The following is a 17189-nucleotide window of genomic DNA, read 5'->3' as shown; positions in this document are numbered from 1 at the left end:
GATTGCAGTAATGAACTTTTTAACCTTAAATATTAAATCTTCAGATCACAAGTGGTGAGGAGTAATTATGATTCAATTTAATAATTTGGTGGTATATATTCTTATGATGACACCTATATGGGGTTGCTAACGCAGATTGCCGTCTCCCCACCCTTTTCCCATTAAAAACAATATCCTTATATTACCTCACTATTACATTTTTTTGAATTTTGATTATTGGAAATTGATATTAATACATTGCGATTGACTTGAATGGACGAAGATGTAGCGCATTGGTATACCCGAAAATTTCTCGAGCGCGTGACAAGTAAAAGGGCATGTATTTATTTAAGATAAGCTCAATCTTTTGAGGAGTGGCTCAAGGAAGTCACCTAGATCGAAGAACAAAAGGAGCGAGTCTTAGCAAGTAATTCCCTTACTTTGCGCGACCCGACCACCTCATATTGCCTAACCTATCTAAATTCGATATATTCCGTATAATAAATTTAGAGTTAATACCATGAAAAATCACAAATTAATACATATGTAATAAATTTACTCAAAACCAATTTTTTGACTACTAAAAACCCCAAATTGGTACATCTGTGACAAATTTACCCTCCGTTAAATTGAATTAATACCACGAAAAATCATAAATTGGTAAATATGTGATAAACAGAAAGGTACACCAACGTGTCATAAATTTACTCAAAACTAATTTTTTGACTACTAAAAATCCCAAATTGGTACATCTGTGATAAATTTACCCTCCGTTAAATTGAATTAATACCACGAAAAAATCATAAATTGGTAAATATGTGATAAACAGAAAGGTACACCAACGTGTCATCCAACTTAGGTGTACCAATTTACTCAAATTAGTACACCCGTGATAAATTTACCTTCCGTTAAATTGAATTAATACCACGAAAAATCATAAATTGGTAAATATGTGATAAACATAAAGGTACACTAACGTGTCGCCCACTCAAGAATTGTGATAAAGAAATTTAACAGGACGGAAGGTAAATTTATCACAGATATGTTGATTTGGGGTTTTTTTTTGTAGTATTAAACCTAAAATTTAATTGTTATGCAAAAAGATTTTAAATCTCGATATTAGGCTCGACCCTCGTATTAATCAAAATCTAATCAAGGACGAAGGCGTCTCCAACGCCAATTCAGGCATCATCATCGTCATCTCTTATCCGACTCGTAAAAAGCGTGGTCGGATTTAAGAAAAGCTATACTTGTTCGAACTCTTCAGTCCATGTGTGGTCTCCCTCCTCCGTTTCATCCTTTCGAGGTTCCGTTGCTTCCCTCCAAATCAACCGCCACGTCTCATCGCCGGAAGCTGCAGTGCAGAGGGGTCGAGCGACCTCCTCATCTTCGGACGCGCCCCACCGACGGACGGCGACCCAGAAATGTCCGTGCCGGTCCGGACCCCGCGGTGGGTCTCCCCGCGGCGGATCTTCGAGCAGAAGCTGTCGGACCTCCACCGGTGCACCAACTTGAGCCACATCAAGCAAGTCCACGCCCAGGTCCTCAAGGCCAGCCTCCACCGGGACATCGACGTGGCCGCGAAGCTCGTCGCGGCTTTCTCCCTCTGCCGCCACATGGCGCTGGCCGTCAGCGTCTTCGACCAGATTCCGGAGCCCACCGCGCATCTGTACAACATCCTGATACGGGCCTACGCGCAGAACTCGCAGGCCTCCCGGGCCTTCGCGACTTTCTTCCAGATGCAGCGGAATGGGGTTTTCGCGGACAATTTCACGTACCCTTATCTTCTTAGGGCGTGCTGTGGCCAAGCTAGCTTGTCGCTGGTGCAAACGATACACGCCCACGTCGAGAAGTTCGGGTTTTGTGCGGATATCTTCGTGCCGAATTCGCTGATTGATACTTACTGCAAGTGTGGTTCATTGGGTGTTAGAGCAGCTTGGAAGTTGTTTGATTCGATTGCAGTGCGAGACACGGTATCCTGGAATACTATGATCAATGGGCTGGTGAAGGCGGGGCAGCTTCTAGAAGCTCGCCAGCTGTTTGATGAAATGCCGGATAGAGACACGATTAGTTGGAACATCCTTTTGGATGGATATGCGAAGGCTGGAGAAATGAATGCTGCGTTTGAATTGTTCGGGGAAATGCCACGGCGGAACGTCGTGTCATGGTCTACTATGATTTCTGGTTATAGTGAAGCTGGGGAGATGGATATGGCCAGAGTTCTTTTTGACAAGATGCCTGCGAAGAACTTGGTTCCGTGGACTATAATGATATCGGGATATGCCAAGAAGGGGATGGCGAAGGAGGCCAGTCAGTTGTATGATCAAATGGGGGAGTCTGGATTAGTGGCTGATGATGGGACTCTTATTAGCATTTTGGCTGCTTCTACAGAGTCTGGTCTGCTTAGACTGGGTATGAAAGTTCATGCCTGGGTTGAGAGGACTAAATTCAAGTGTAGTACTCTGGTCACCAATGCACTGATCGATATGTATGCAAAGTGCGGTAGGTTGGATGATGCTCTAAGCATCTTTAATTTGATGACCAAGAAAGATACAGTGTCGTGGAACATTATGATCCAAGGTTTGGCAATGCATGGGAATGGCGAGAAAGCACTCTGCCTTTTCTCTAGAATGGAAGAGGAAGGGTTTGAACCAGATGGAGTTACATTCATTGGTGTGTTGTGTGCGTGTACCCACGCAGGTCTTGTTGATGAAGGCCTAGATTACTTTCATGCAATGGAAAGAGATTTTAGGATCGTTCCTCAAGTTGAGCACTATGGCTGTGTCATTGATCTATTGGGTCGTGGCAGTCGTCTTAAGGAGGCCTTTGCTCTTGTCCAGAGAATGCCGATGGAACCCAATGCCATTATATGGGGTACACTTTTGGGGGCCTGCCGTATCCATAACAATACCGACGTGGCCTCAAAGGTGGTTGATCATCTAATTAAATTGGATACTTCTGATTCAGGTAATTTCTCTCTGATGTCAAATATTCACGCTGCAATGGGTGACTGGGAGGGTGTTGCTAATATAAGGCGGCAAATGAAGAGCACGAGGCTTCAGAAACCATCCGGAGAAAGTTCAGTAGAGTTGGGCAATGGGGTCCATGAATTTACAGTATTTGATACATCACACCCTGAATCGGATGGAATTTATCAAATGATAACAACTTTGGGTTTGGAGCTTGAGTAAAAGAAGACTAATCCAAAAGGGTACTAAAAGAACGCGGCACAGATGTTCCATTAGTCAATCCCGCTCCTACTCAAGGTGACTGGATGCCTGGATGCGCCAACACTGAGATCTTCACAAAATGAGAAGCATGTTCATCCAAGGGCATGTAGCCATTCTGATCTCGTTGGTGCATCTATCGAGCTTTAGCTATTGCTTACTCTCTTTGGCTCTTTGTGTGCATTGGACGGGCTTATTGCCGATGACACCAATCAATGTTTTCTTCATGAGGTTCGGACCAACCCTTATTGTTCTGAGTCCTGATGGAGTCGAAAGAAGATGCATGTCAGCATTGGTTCTCTCATACATCAGAACCCAATACTTAATTGGCTGTACATAAGTTGTAGATAAATGAGATAAATTCAAATATCTGCAGCTTCCTAATTTCTGATTTTACTCTCTCATACTATATCCTCAACGACTTGTACATGTTAATGAATCTGTTTTTATTTTGAGAAAAAGTCTTTTCTTTATCCCACAGATTTTTTATTTTATCTTTGTTCTTAGCTAGGATTTGCGAGATAACCCATCATGTTGGCTTTGCATGGAAATACAAGCTCGGGATTTTTTAAGCAAAACTGACCAGAGTGTGACACTAAACTATTGCTCATTTAGATTTTCATTCAGGCCTGGCACATTTAAATGTCATATAGATATTTACAATGTAACCGCTGAAGCTGCATACGCAAGATGAGGGCATCTTTTGGGAGATTGACGAGGCAAAGCAAAACCAAGCTCTCCATGAGTTTTTACTCGATGCATCATCTAGTCCGCATAGCAGCCATTGCATGAGGGAGGTTCTTTCTTTAAGAATTTGTGCTAGCGCATCTTGACTGTTACGAAAGTGTGCAAGGCACTTTCCACCGTTAATTTTGTGAATTGCCTGGAGGATTGGAGACGTTCCTATCAGGGAGAAGACATACAGCCACTAATTGTTGCTTGCGACTTGGTCCTAGCTGCAATCCGTTGTCCTTCTGATATTATATGCATATTCTCTGTATCTAATTCCTTGTTCATGTGTAAATTGGCAGGACAACCAAAGAGGGACATTTGCATACAGACAATCAGCCTTAGATGGATCGCTCTCCTCGAGATACTTGCGCAGCAATTACTGAAGCAGGAAGATAGGAGACAGTTTTTAAGAAATTTGGAGGGAGATTCATACTTTGCCAAGCTAAGAGGTTAGTCAGTTCATTCATTGTATAGTCTTAGAGTAAGTCATTTACATGACTTTTCTGATCAGATCATCTCTGCTTTGATCAGATCAAGCAGAGATAAAAATGGTTTCTTATGTGTCTCGAAAATTACATGTTCGCGTGCATGGCGGTGCTTTTGTCCCGTCATCAATGTTAAAAGGGTAAGAAGTTTTTAACTAATCAAATAAGAAATTCAAAATATATAATACAGAGATTGGAGTGAGCAGTTACAAATACAACTATAGTACTACCAATTACAACTAAATGGAATAGTAATTTTCTAAATTTAGAAAACTTCTGTTAATCAGCTGGAAGTGGAAGTTCGGTAGCCTTTCCAGAAAGACCAATAGTAAGCGGCTGGCCTCGTGACACGTCACCCAAAAAGCCACATAGAAAAAGTTCACTTCCCTTCATCCTATATCCACAAAGGGCATGTCCCGAAACAAGGCTTCAAGCTTGGGCCACGTGGAGGTTCATATCCAATAGCCCATACTTTCCTTCGGAGAGCTTACCGTAGCTGCATCCAACCAGGACCAAGACACCTTGTGGTGCACATTCAACCTCGCTTCCTCTATAAAATACTTCCTCAAGTCTCCACTTCTGCACCATCTCTATCATATCTGCATTCTGAGACCGTGAGAGGAGAGGATCGCGTTAACAAGTTCAGTTTAGTTAGAGCATAAGCGACAGCGACCATGGAGGCTTGCTTTCTCACCTCAAATTCCTTCACCAAGTCCATCAAGGTAGTCCCTTCGGCTAAGCCCAAGTCGTTCGCCCCTCACCCCAAATCAGATTCTGCTCTTAATCAGCCAAAATCCTCGGGCTGCTCATTGTCCATAAAGTGTAAGTCCTTCAAGTTTGATCGTTTTTATCCAAAACTCTTCTCCTACTTCTTGGCTTCGAGTATATCTCATCGAGTCTTTGATCGCAGGTTGTAACTTCGAGTCCAACTCACCTTTCGGAGATGTCGCCAGGAGCTTTCCTAATTCGGATTGGCGGTCGTTCAGAGCAAGACTCGTGGTAGGCGAAAGGGCATCGAGGCCCGAAGTGCCTTCCCCGTCGGTCGACCTTGACACCCCGGTGGATCGGCCGTCCCCCATCATGATCGGGGATAAGTGGGCCCATATCATCCACGAGCCCGAGAAGGGCTGCCTGCTCATCGCGACGGTGAAGCTCGACGGGGCCCACATCTTCGAGCGGGCTGTCATCCTGCTCCTATCGACCGGGCCCGTGGGCCCAGCGGGCGTTATCCTCAACCGGCCCTCCCTCATGTCCATCAAGGAGTCCAAGTCCACGGGGCTCGACATGGCGGGCACGTTCTCCGAGCGCCCGCTCTACTTCGGCGGGCCCATCGAGGCGGGCCTGTTCCTGATGAGAGGCGGCGGCGGCGACGACGACGACGTCAGCAAGAGCGGGGTTTTCGAGGAGGTGATGGAGGGGTTGTACTATGGGAGGAAGGAGAGCGGCGGGTGCGCGGCGGAGATGGTGAAGCGAGGGGTGGTCGGGGTTGGGGACTTCAGGTTCTTTGAAGGTTGTTGCGGGTGGGACAAACGCCAGCTGGGAGACGAGATTCGGGCCGGGTACTGGACCGTCGCGGCGTGTAGCCCAAGTGTCATCGGGCTCGGCGGTGTCGGGAGCGTCGGGCTCTGGGAGGAGGTTCTTGGGCTCATGGGCCCTAAAAAGGTTTGGTGAGATCGTTTGATCACTTGCGTTTGCCATTGAAGGTGGAGGGCGGTCCTCGGGTATCCAAAAGAAGAGGGGGGCCATGATTGGAATCGAGTTTATCTCAAGCTTATGAGAAATTCGAATGTGTGTTATGAAAAAAAAAAATTTCGTCCCAAATTGTGGGATTCCTCTGTCATGTATTATTTGCACGTGTAATTATACAGAGTACTGTCTGCTGCGAGAGTATGTGATGACTATGGAACAAGAAGGGGAAAATAAAATTACTTAGGCCAGTTAGAAAAAGGAAAAAAAAAACATGGGGAAGCACTAGAAATGTTAGCAGGATAACTAAACGTATGGTCCATGAACTTTAGATCAATGTGTAATGATATCCATGAATTTTTTTATGTGTTTCATGTGATTTCTGAACTTTAGCCAAATGTGTAATGTCGTCTTTGAATTTTTAATTTATTCAATATGGTTCCTAAACTTTTGGCAAATGATCAATTTAGTTCTTGAACTATATGAATTTATTCGACGTTATCCTTCAATCAGTTTAAGTTAATATAATTTACTGGTTTGGCTACTATTCCCATAAGTTCGAATGATGGGTATAAAGATAACGTTACCCGTGAATTATCCCCCGAAGATATTCAACTTAAATCATGATATAATAATTCCCATCATCAAATAATACGGATGTTTATTTTTCCAGATTGTTTTTTCGTCTTAAAAAGAGCGACCGCATAGCACCACAAAAGAAAATGAACAAATTAGAGCAGTACTTAAAACGGCATGTTCTAGCTGGTCACCGGATCCATGAAACGACGTAGTTTAGTCGATATCTTCTTCGTCCAAGACCAAGGCAAAAACCGTCTTCCTCGTCAGTCAGCAGCTCAGCCACACCTCTCTGCTCGGCACCGTCCGCGGCGGCGCGTGGACCGCGGGAACGATGAGCGCCTGCAGAACCCTGGCTCGCACGTCGCTCTTCTCTCTCGAGTCCGGCCTCCGGAGCAGCCGCCGCGCCTCGTTCTCTCTCCCTCTCCGGTCCCTGCACTCTCTTCCTCCGCCTTCTCGAGGTAAAAAGCTTCTCTTCCTCTGAACACGCCGGCTTCCATTTTGCCTGCGGAAATGGCATTTCCGAAGCATCTCCGTGAGCGAGTGCGCGCGTCGTTGCGATTCGGTGCAGGATCGGGCCTCGTCAGACGCCACGGAGTTGCGGCGAGATGCCTCGGCTCGGTTCCGGGAGCCGTCGCTCTGGAACCGGCCGAAGCGTCCGACGAAGACTCGCCGCCCCCTCAGGGCCCGTCGAAGGACGCCGCGGGGCACTTGGTTATGGACCGCGACGACGTGGCGCAGCTGATGAAGATGGAGCGCAGGTCCGCGGTCGGCGGCGGTTCCGGCGAGAGGTGGTTCCCTTATCTGGACAGGTTCGAGTGCGGGGCTTCCTTTCTGAGCAGCGGCGAGGTGTTGGAAGCTCTTGATCCGCTCATCATGGACGTGAGGAAGGAGAGGTTCAGGAACGCGGTGAGAAACCGGAGCTACTCGGTATGCTTGGTGGTGGAAGGGCTCTGCGACTTTGGGAACGTCTCCGCCGCGTTCCGATCGGCGGACGCCCTGGGGTTCCAGTCCGTTCACGTCGTGTCGTGCGATAGCTCGAAAAGGTGCTGGGTCGTGTCCGAGGTGAAAAATGGTTCTCTTTGTTTTAGCTCCTTGTGCATCAATTGCTGTTTAGTTTGGTGCTTTTTCTGCTCGAGTTCAATGACTCTCGAATTTTAGTGCAATAACTAGACTTTTCGAGCTGCCCGGTTCATGCGTCGCATTTTCAATATCTTCGAGCTGTATCTACGCGTGTTTGATGCTCATACATTCTGAATTTCATGTGAAAAACAATGTAATAAAATGATGGCCATATAGGTGAGGGATAATGTCTCAGTTCTTACTGTTAGTTTCATGTTTGAACTTTGAAGTATCTGGCTTCATGGATGCGGTGACTTCAGAAGTTCAGACGTGTAAATTTTGTGGTTAGTTTTGTTTTCGTAGGTTTTTATGTGATTTCTCGGAGGTAGCAGTAAATAGTCTGGTGTGAAGTGAAAAAAGGATATACTTTTGCTTCCCGAATGAGCAAAGTTTCATCTGTCTTCTTGTTGCTGCTCCTTGATGTTTCTTCTCCTTTTCTTTAAGAGGACAGATCCGTAAAGTTTCTTCTTTTGTTGTTTCTTCTTCTGTGAGGAATACGTATCATTGGATATCTAAGTTGAATAAGCAACTTTGAATATACTTAACAGAACGAGTTTTTATTGTAGGTATAGAGAAAATAGGCATGTCAGCATGGGTGCGGAGAAATGGTTGGACATTGAACTTTGGAACTCAACCCAAGAGTGCTTTAGAGTTCTCAGATCTCGCGGTTATAGAATTGCCACAACTCATTTGGCAACAGATGCGGTATTTGTTGATTCTGCCTCTTCCATGAATTTCTCTTCTCTTACTAGTAAGCGAATACATTTCTTTTGCGACTAGCACTGGTGAAGTCTTCAGTTATCGTAACCTTGTTATATGAAGCGTAGTTTCTGACAGCAAGAGACTTTATAAAGCAATTGTCGCTGAATGACTCCTGGTAAATTTTTTGCAGGTGTCCATTTATGATATGGATTGGTCTTATCCCACTGCAATTGTAGTTGGCAATGAGAACAGGTAGTTGTAGTTATCCGTATCCTTCATTCATCGTGGCAGTTTTGTTACATTTAATCTAGATTGTCATGTTGAGCAAAGTGGTTTGTCTATTCACAGTTCAGTGATGTAAAATTGTGTTCCCATTACTTAGTTTAGGCCTTCTCGAAATTGGAAGGTGAAACTTGGAATCACCCGAAGCCCTTGTCTCTGGGGTTATGTTATGTTACTAGCTCTGAACGTGATTGCATATGTATGTCCATACGATGAGCAAGCTTAACAAAAGTTCAATCGCAGGGGAATTAGTGACGAGGCCCTGAAGTTGTCGGATCTCCATTGCAGCATCCCGATGAAGGGCATGGTAGACTCCTTCAATGTCTCTGTTGCTGCGGGCATTCTAATGCATCATGCTGTTTGTGACAGAACTTCTCGATTGGTACGGCCTTTTCTATTACCTTCCATACAATGACTATATGAATATTTATTCATTTTATATTGAAACCAGCTCATGGTTGAATTTACAATCTGCCAAATTGTGCCATTTAGTGAAAGTTGTCATATACTTTGATGTCTTCTATGCAATTCTTTTAGATTCCTTGGTTGTCACTATTTTAATTGATCTGTCTATACATGTTATATGAAGAGGCTATTATCGAACGCCATATCTCATTGAGTGCTCCTGTTAACATCTAACGTCGGTTTTTCATTTAGTTTTTATTGTTGGAATACTAAAATCAAACTACCGTGAGATATCGACAGGGGCACCATGGTGATCTGACAATGGAAGAAAGCCAAATCCTGCTTGCAGAATTCTCTCTTCGTCACAGCAAGAGTGGCATCAGCATTGCTCATGAATATGCCAGGAGGAGGGATGCAACTCTCATGCCAAAACTTTGATTGATACAATTAAGTCGGGTGCCTTATTGTTGTTGTTTGCCCCATCCGTGGCCTCAAAAGCTCGGCAAAATCTTTTCTACTAAAACTCGAGACGGAAAACTAGGAGATAAAGATCTGCCACGACGCAGCATTGAAGCGCCAGGGTGCGGCTACATGAGCTGCTTGGAGCTGGAAGATGTTGTTCTTGCTCCGAAGGAGGCAGAACACTCTGTAACCATTGCTGCGAGAGCTGCAAGTTGGCTCACTTTTATCGTCGGGGCTCACGAATTGCCCGCCTCAGTTGAAATCGATAGGGAAGCACTTGCAAGTGTAGCTTTTGGGAAAGGGCTGGTACTCGTCCTATGACATATGGCTTACACAGGACCCCGATTATATTGTTAATGATATTCACGTTCACATACATGTTTTTTCATTAGGAAGACAATAGGTTACATGCCTTTGATGAGTCTGGCATAAGATACTTTCACATACATACTACGTCGCTGGAATCTCCAAATTTCAATGAACAAAGAACTGCCAATTTCCGTTCCTTCCATGTGGAATTTCGTATGAAAGTAACAGAAGCCAGACAGAGCCGGGTCTTTCAGAAGTAACAAAAACAATTGTGGATAAACATCTCTGCATGTAACTGCAGGCGTATCATTATAAATACACCATGTAATTATCCCCCTAACGATTATAATTAGACCTGACAGAGAAAATCAAGTACGACGACAGTCCTAATCGATGAGCATCTCCTCGTTCGTGGTTTGTATCAATCCCTTGGGAGAAGGGAAGCTCAGCCCCTCCCCACGCTTCTTTGATTCTTGGGACCTGACAAACTCTTCAATTCTCGCCTTCAGCTCGACGTTGGGAATCAGCATGTCCACGGTAAGTTGGGAGCGGTTGAACGGGTCAGTCTGCAATTAAACCTTGATCAGCATACAGTAGAAAACAGTTGATATAGGCGCAATCGAACTGTCGAGAGGATATTTACGGTGTCGCTGAGAAGATGCCTCTGAATCACCGGTCGGTCCACTGTGATCCTTGAAGAAGGTAAAATCACTGGATCCTTCATCAACGTGTACTGAAAAGGTTATAGGTGAGATCAGTTAGGTGAAAACCACTAGTTGGAATGAGAAGATGTATACACAACCCAACAAGCTGGATCTATTTGCCCGAAATAACTATAATCATAACAATAAAGACTGAAGGCTAATCCAGTCCTTACTCGTACCGAACTGGATAATTACAAAAGAATTTTACTTTAAACCTCACTGAATGAAATGAATAACATACTTGAATTGGGTCAAGAAATTCTTCAGGTATCTCCCCAAGAGCCTCTTCAGTGTCCATGGCCTCAGTCGCTGCAACTTTAGCTTTTGCACCAAGATCAAGAAACTCCCTTACAACCCTCCCATCTTCACCGATCCTACGAAGAACATCAGCTGCAGCACCAAACAACTGGCATATTCTCCAAACAATTATAATATGTCAGATTTATGAGTAGGCAATATACTAAAATCCATGAAATACTTGAAGGTTTCAATATTTTTCCGTTCATGCAATGCTAAAAGAAAGCATCCTCAAGATAATAACCTGCTCATTGTATGATCGACCATCCTTAGAGATGGCAGCAGGGAAGATATTTTCTGAATCACCGCGTGCCAGATGAACATAGATTTGGACAATCTGCAGCCAAACAATGAGAATTAATTACCAAACTGGTAAAGTTGTTAGTCAACCATACCAACATCCATGTTCATGTTAAATATTAAAGCTTGTGAGATGATTCAACTATGATCCACATTATAAGAGCTTTCCCTCTCATTATCTCACAAAACAACTTGTGTTAACCTAGAAATGTTAGGCATTTGAAACACAATTCCTTAACTCTCACACTTGTCGTTCGACTAGATTAAGCTGGCTAAATTGTTTGGTTGTTCACTTCCAGCTGACTTTCCATCATCAAACGAGGTAAACAAAATCGACTATGCACCAATGTGTTGGAAGCGAAAAAAAGTTCATGAATTCCAACCTGTTTAAGCAAATCTTTTGGACGAAACTCGTACTTTTCAGGATCTTTCAGACTAAGAGATTTTCTTTGTGGACCCACAAGTTGCAATAAGAAGTAATTGAGCATGCTGGCTACTCTTTCAACCTGAAAAGAAAGGAAACATTAACAGATCAAACTTGTAATACGGTTATGCAACAGCTCTTAAGGTAAAACATACTAAAACGGCGCAAAAATCCTGCAGCTTAAATTGTGGGATGTGAGGAATAACATGCATGTGCACTAATCTTACCATCTCAGGAAGCAAGAAAGGAGCTGTAATTTGTTCCGAAGTAAATGCCAGCAGGCTCACATCTTCATTTGCCAATTTCATATCAATACGAATTATCTGCCAAGGTCAAACAATGTACATTAAAAAGGCATATCTCAACCACTATTTAGGCGAATACGTACATCAAACAGTAAACCCACATTCTCTTGGGAGTGGAATAGGCGTGTTCTTTCCTGCCTCTCTTGAGCTGGTCTACTCTCCCATTCTGCAGTGTTCGACATCTCAGCTTCTAGCGTTTTAAGTTCAAGAATTTTGTTGAGACTTTCATCGAGCAGATAGATGCTATCATTAATCAGGAAGTTCAAGAAATTAAGGTAGACACCCTTTTCCTCTTCTTTGGCAATCTACAATAACAAAAATATGTACAGAATCTCATACAGACAAGGAAAAACACAATATTTATATCGGAGTAAATGCAGAAGCAAGATAATTATTAGTGGATAATGTTGATTCAACCTGTCTCCAGATGTTACGATGACTGGGCACCTGCCACAGGTACTCTAGAAGCTCCGCAATATTATGTCGTATGTTAAACTTGTCATAAAACTGCACGGAAACAAAACCACAATAAACTGACGATATGAGGAATACTACTTTTTAAAATGTGGAGAACAATGGGACACAAATATACAATTATATCTAGATATAACCAAAAGGATAGCAGTGTACAGACTGAAAATGATGAAGTGGGGTATACATTTTGTAGACAATTTTTTCTCACTCTGCATTTTTGTTAACAGTGGGAGGACTACAAAATTGGTGTTATGTGCTGTATTCATATGCTCGTCCTGCAACTGAGTTTTCTGCATTCTAGCTCTTCCATATAAGTAAGGAGAGAGAGGGGGGAGGGGAGGGGAGGGAGTTAGTTTCACTTATATTCATAATGCCTTTAAAGAGGGAATTACCTGCGTATGAGAACCTGTGAACTCTATATCCACATAAAGCTTTAGAAGATTCCTCACGAGATATTGCAGGGAAAGTTGGTGCCCTTCGAAAAGAGATGCCGTAATGGATGAGCCACTGCAGATAATATAATCAAATTGTAAAAGCTATTTATTTAAGATCAACAGAAGAGCGGATTTATAGAGAGAAATTAAAATTACCACCTGCGAGGCATCCAGCAATTTAAAACTTCGACCATCTTTGCTCTGAGATATGGATTTCTAATGAATTGTGGACTTGCCATGAACATGATTATAAAGTTCATAAAATCATCCTGCCAAGCAAGAACAGCATAGGAAATATATTAGATAAAATGAGCACTCTAAACCTTAGAAAGAGACGAGATATACACACCAGCAGGACTCCATCCAAAGCTTTTGGAATCCTCGAAGCAAAAATTAGCAACTCCATTGTATCTTCAATAAAATGCTCAGGCATGCATGCAAATTCCTTTGTGCAGTCTGATGGCAGTGGCATCTTGAACCCACCAACCATATCAACTAACCAAACCACCATTAATCGGTAAAAAGAGAGTGCCCACTGAATGAGGTCTTTGTCCTTCAATTACACAACAGATAACGTGAACTAGTTAAACTAAATTGACGATGGGATGAGACCATCATTTTGTATTAGTATGCATCCAAGAAAAGGCACATCTTCACATGAAGGTAAAATCCTTAGTTTTTTTTTTTTTGGGTAAGGAGGTAAAATCCTTAGTTTCTCGCAAGGTTTCCATAAAAACCATATTAGAGCATTATTTCACAAAATTAATGAATGAGCCTGAATGAAAGTTAAAAATCATAGAGAAGAAAGCTTGGGATGACTGTTCACCGGGAGATAATCAACTGCTGTAGCTGTACCGGAAAGAGGCCACAATACCAAGTTCATCTTATTGTTAATGGTTATTTATCTAATTGCTGAAGTCAGGTTGCCTAACAAATTAGAGAGCCAACTTACCCTCAGTATCTGAGCTTCATAACAAAGTTTCTCCTGGGAATATAGCTCTATTTCCTTTTCAAGGCGAGCAATCTCATTATCCACTTGTGGAGAAGGCGCTTGGCCTTGCATGTCTTTTAGTGTGGATAAAGTATCTTCGTATCTTGAAATGTCCTGATCAAAATCATCATTCGGGAGTGTTAGACACAAAAGAAACAGCCTTATATAACTCATAAACAACTTACATGTGAAAAGTTTTATTTTCTAAAGCCAGATGTACGCATATGAAACTAAACAATAGCAACAACCACCTGAACAAGATGCTTGAAGTCAGAAAATGCTTTTAGTAGGCCTAGATTAAGCACCCTCGCAGTCATAAAGAAACATTCGCATATAAATGGATACTTCTCCCTTTCAGTACCACTTGATTGTCCACTGCCAGAGCTGGTGGCCTCTTGAGATTGTAACAACCGATTTTGACCCTCATTATGTTCACCTGACTTAATACTCTTCTCGGTATCACCTTTATTAATCCATTCAGCAACTTCTTCTGAGGATGCATGCAGGGCAGTCAAGGGTCTGAAATAGTTGAGAAGCAACAATTAGCAGAATAATTAAAAGTAAAAGGAAATATAATCAGACAATTATACATGTGAAACGGTCATTACCTCCAATCCAAACGGTTGCTATAGAATACATATTTCGGATCAATTTTATCCTTCTTTGACAAATCCCTATCTATAAATGGTTCACAAAGTTGAAGCATAACAGCACTGAGATTTACAAACATGCCTGAACTTGCACAGGACATCGGATCAACCTGATACAGAAATAATGGCAAAGCGAAAATCAGGATAGCAGGAACAAATAACGGGCCAACTCACGGAACAGGCTAGACATGTTCTCCATGCATGATTGCGGCCATTACCACTCTGTCAAGGTTCATAACAGAAGGGAAGATTTTACCTGTATATGAGCCCTTGAGGCATTTTTGTTGATAACCTCTGCAAGATACTCCAGGACACTATCCCGAGTTTCAGCCTTTCTAAGGAGACAGAGAAGAACTTCCTTCAGACCAGTGTATAAGTTGTTCATGACAGTCTTGATTGTGGTGAAGGAAGATAGTAAATCGGATGGCCGTCTTGTTGATGCCTCTGAAAAGCACTGCTGGCTGGTATTTTAATAGAATCATGCATCACAACGAAATATAATTGAGTCTTGAAAACACATCAAGGGCTAAAGGCAGCAGATGAGTCTTTTTTTTAGGGGGGACATAGTACAATACTAAGAAGCTTTGCATAAAAAGATCAGAACACAATATAATAATGTGCTTGTATGAGCAGAGAATTCTTCAAAGTTGGAGAAGTTCTAGTTGGATGACTACCAAAACCATTTGTTCATCCCAATTGGACTGAGAATTAAGAGCATGTGTCAGAACTGGAAGCACTTTAACCAACATCAATAAAATTGAGTTGATAGAAATTTACATGGATGAAAACTGAAGGGGTTCTTTGGAAAAGCAGGCCTATTTACTTCACATCCGATGTTACAAGATAAACACAATGCCAAGGTATTTATGCACCCTCAAGTATTAACAGATTTTTCAGGGTTTGCAGCTTCAAGATACTGTCTTTTTCCGGTCAATTTATGTTTCTCCCGAACGATCATGGAGCATCAGTTCACTATTTGACTGCAGGATAACCGCAAAGTTCAAACCACTAAGAGTAACATTGATGAGGTGAATGATGGCAAACAACAAGAACGAGGCTTCTTCCAATGAAAGCAACGGAGAACAAGACTTGAAGTAGTGAATTTCTTTCCCTTCATCCATTATTAAACGGACAACAATAGGACAGCATTCACCTCATCAATGTTAACTTTGTGACTCTTAGTGGTTTGAACTTTGCAATTATCTTGAAGTCGAATAGTGAACCGATGCTCCATGGTCATTCGAGAGAAACGTAAATTGACTGGAAAAAGACAGTATCTTGAAGCTGCAAACACTAAAAAATAATTCATTTAGATGTATCTCTGCACTTTTAGTTGCAGAGAGAGAGAGACAGAGTCAAAACTTTCAAAACTGTTTGATGCTATGCCACTGAAAAGTGCAGTGCGACAATCAGAGTGAAAATTCAGATGCCATTACGGATAATATCAAACAGACTCAAAAACAAATTGAATCATCATTGCAGACAGGCAACAACAGCACAACAGCCCCATTTTCACCTACAAAACAACCAAGAATTTGCTCACCCCACATCAGGCTGGCTCTTGAATAACGTAGGATCGGGCAACGCACTGACGTGAAAAAATGGGCCCAAAATGCTAGTCATCTCAATGACACGCCCGTTCAGGTAAGCTCCCTTCGGTATCCACCAAGGGTGATTAACCAGCGACTTCGCGCCCATCGGGAAGCTCACCAAAAGCATCAATGCCCTCAACGGCTGCTGAAAATTCCCAAGGGCAGACACCTTGAGCACGCTGCCCCTCAAATCCTCATACAGCTGCTTCAGTATAGGGTCCAAGCTATCGAAATCGGAGTCCTCGAAGAACTCCTCAATAAACCCGGGAGGCGGCTTGACGCCTTCACTGGTGCTGCCAAAGCCCTCCACCGTACTCGCCACCTTCCCGAAAACATAAGGCAGCAGCGGCGAGACATTCGATTTGCTCGCGCCGGCGTCCGAATTCGCACCGCCGAACATCTCAGGATTCCCTAAGTGGATCCTACAGTACGACACCGCCAGCTTCTTAGCCTGCTTCACCACATCCTCCATCTCCGACTTCACATTCTTGTCCTTCATCGAGCCGATCTTCTTGCCCTCGTCGCACGCGCGACCGTAGCACCCGATCAGGTACTGGAAGGGGGGCTCCGCGTTGGGGAAGCCGCCCGAGAGGCGATCGATGAGGACCCGCTCCATCAAATCGCGGGCGAGCCTCAGCTCCCTGCCCTCGCTGAGGACCTCCGCGGCGGTGAGCTCCAGGTACACGATCCGAGGGTCGGCCTCGGGGGAGCCGGACAGAGTGACGAGGAAAATCTTGCGCAGGATGACGTCCTCGATCTCCTGGGGCGATCGCTGGGGCTTCGGAGTGGCCATGATCGGAGAAAGGAAGGAGCTTTTACCCCGCTTCCGATTCAGAGGGTTTCGCACGAAAGCGGTAAGCTGGGGAAAATTCAGTAGGGGGGTGAATCGGGAGGTACTCGAATTGGAAAGAGAAAACGAAGGAAAAAAGTTTCCTTTTTTTTTGGGGGGGCGCGAGCGATGGAGATGGATGAGGTTTCTGGGGGAGCTAGCTGGAGGAGCTCATGATTTTCCCACGGATTTTCTCGAGAAAATGGGATGGATGGTGGGGCG

General features: G+C 43.5%; 3 protein-coding genes across 11 annotated transcripts; 2 read left to right on the top strand and 1 right to left on the bottom strand.

The window, feature by feature from the left end:
* Positions 1 to 1206: 1206 nt before the first annotated feature.
* LOC115684345 (pentatricopeptide repeat-containing protein At3g29230) lies at positions 1207 to 6308 on the top strand. Of its 7 annotated transcripts, XM_056313883.1 has the most exons (5): positions 3173 to 3437; positions 3822 to 4387; positions 4693 to 5245; positions 5334 to 6126; positions 6159 to 6308. In XM_056313883.1, exons 3-4 carry the CDS (start codon positions 5098 to 5100, stop codon positions 6092 to 6094), a joined length of 909 nt encoding a protein of 302 aa, XP_056169858.1. In that variant the 5' UTR covers positions 3173 to 3437; positions 3822 to 4387; positions 4693 to 5097; the 3' UTR covers positions 6095 to 6126; positions 6159 to 6308. The 7 variants fall into 7 exon arrangements, with proteins under 7 accessions (XP_056169856.1, XP_056169857.1, XP_056169855.1 ...); XM_056313881.1 differs by lacking the exons at positions 5334 to 6126; positions 6159 to 6308 and having other exon boundaries at positions 1207 to 3437; positions 3822 to 4155; positions 4238 to 4387; positions 4693 to 5183; XM_030609084.2 differs by having other exon boundaries at positions 5334 to 6308.
* Positions 6309 to 6865: 557 nt separating this feature from the next.
* LOC115684326 (uncharacterized) lies at positions 6866 to 10034 on the top strand. Of its 2 annotated transcripts, none has more exons than XM_056313884.1 (6): positions 6866 to 7146; positions 7257 to 7731; positions 8380 to 8512; positions 8700 to 8761; positions 9035 to 9173; positions 9497 to 10034. In XM_056313884.1, exons 1-6 carry the CDS (start codon positions 7020 to 7022, stop codon positions 9632 to 9634), a joined length of 1074 nt encoding a protein of 357 aa, XP_056169859.1. In that variant the 5' UTR covers positions 6866 to 7019; the 3' UTR covers positions 9635 to 10034. The 2 variants fall into 2 exon arrangements, with proteins under 2 accessions (XP_056169859.1, XP_030464925.1); XM_030609065.2 differs by having other exon boundaries at positions 6867 to 7146; positions 8374 to 8512.
* A 96-nt stretch (positions 10035 to 10130) lies between these two features.
* Positions 10131 to 17012, bottom strand: LOC115684242 (probable ubiquitin conjugation factor E4). Of its 2 annotated transcripts, none has more exons than XM_030608984.2 (16): positions 16090 to 17012; positions 14803 to 15007; positions 14505 to 14656; positions 14148 to 14415; positions 13858 to 14010; positions 13255 to 13458; positions 13062 to 13174; positions 12864 to 12978; positions 12415 to 12504; positions 12099 to 12302; positions 11920 to 12015; positions 11652 to 11774; positions 11213 to 11305; positions 10913 to 11077; positions 10611 to 10700; positions 10131 to 10533 (listed from the first exon to the last, which is right to left on the bottom strand). In XM_030608984.2, exons 1-16 carry the CDS (start codon positions 16929 to 16931, stop codon positions 10354 to 10356), a joined length of 3093 nt encoding a protein of 1030 aa, XP_030464844.2. In that variant the 5' UTR covers positions 16932 to 17012; the 3' UTR covers positions 10131 to 10353. The 2 variants fall into 2 exon arrangements, with proteins under 2 accessions (XP_030464844.2, XP_030464850.2); XM_030608990.2 differs by having other exon boundaries at positions 13065 to 13174; positions 16090 to 17011.
* Positions 17013 to 17189: the final 177 nt, after the last annotated feature.

Source organism: Syzygium oleosum, unplaced genomic scaffold (genome assembly GCF_021117445.2).
Source record: "Syzygium oleosum isolate NSW1041296 unplaced genomic scaffold, Sole_v2.1 Sole_v2.08, whole genome shotgun sequence".
Lineage (NCBI taxonomy): Eukaryota > Viridiplantae > Streptophyta > Magnoliopsida > Myrtales > Myrtaceae > Syzygium > Syzygium oleosum.
This window is presented reverse-complemented; position numbering and strand designations above follow the sequence as displayed.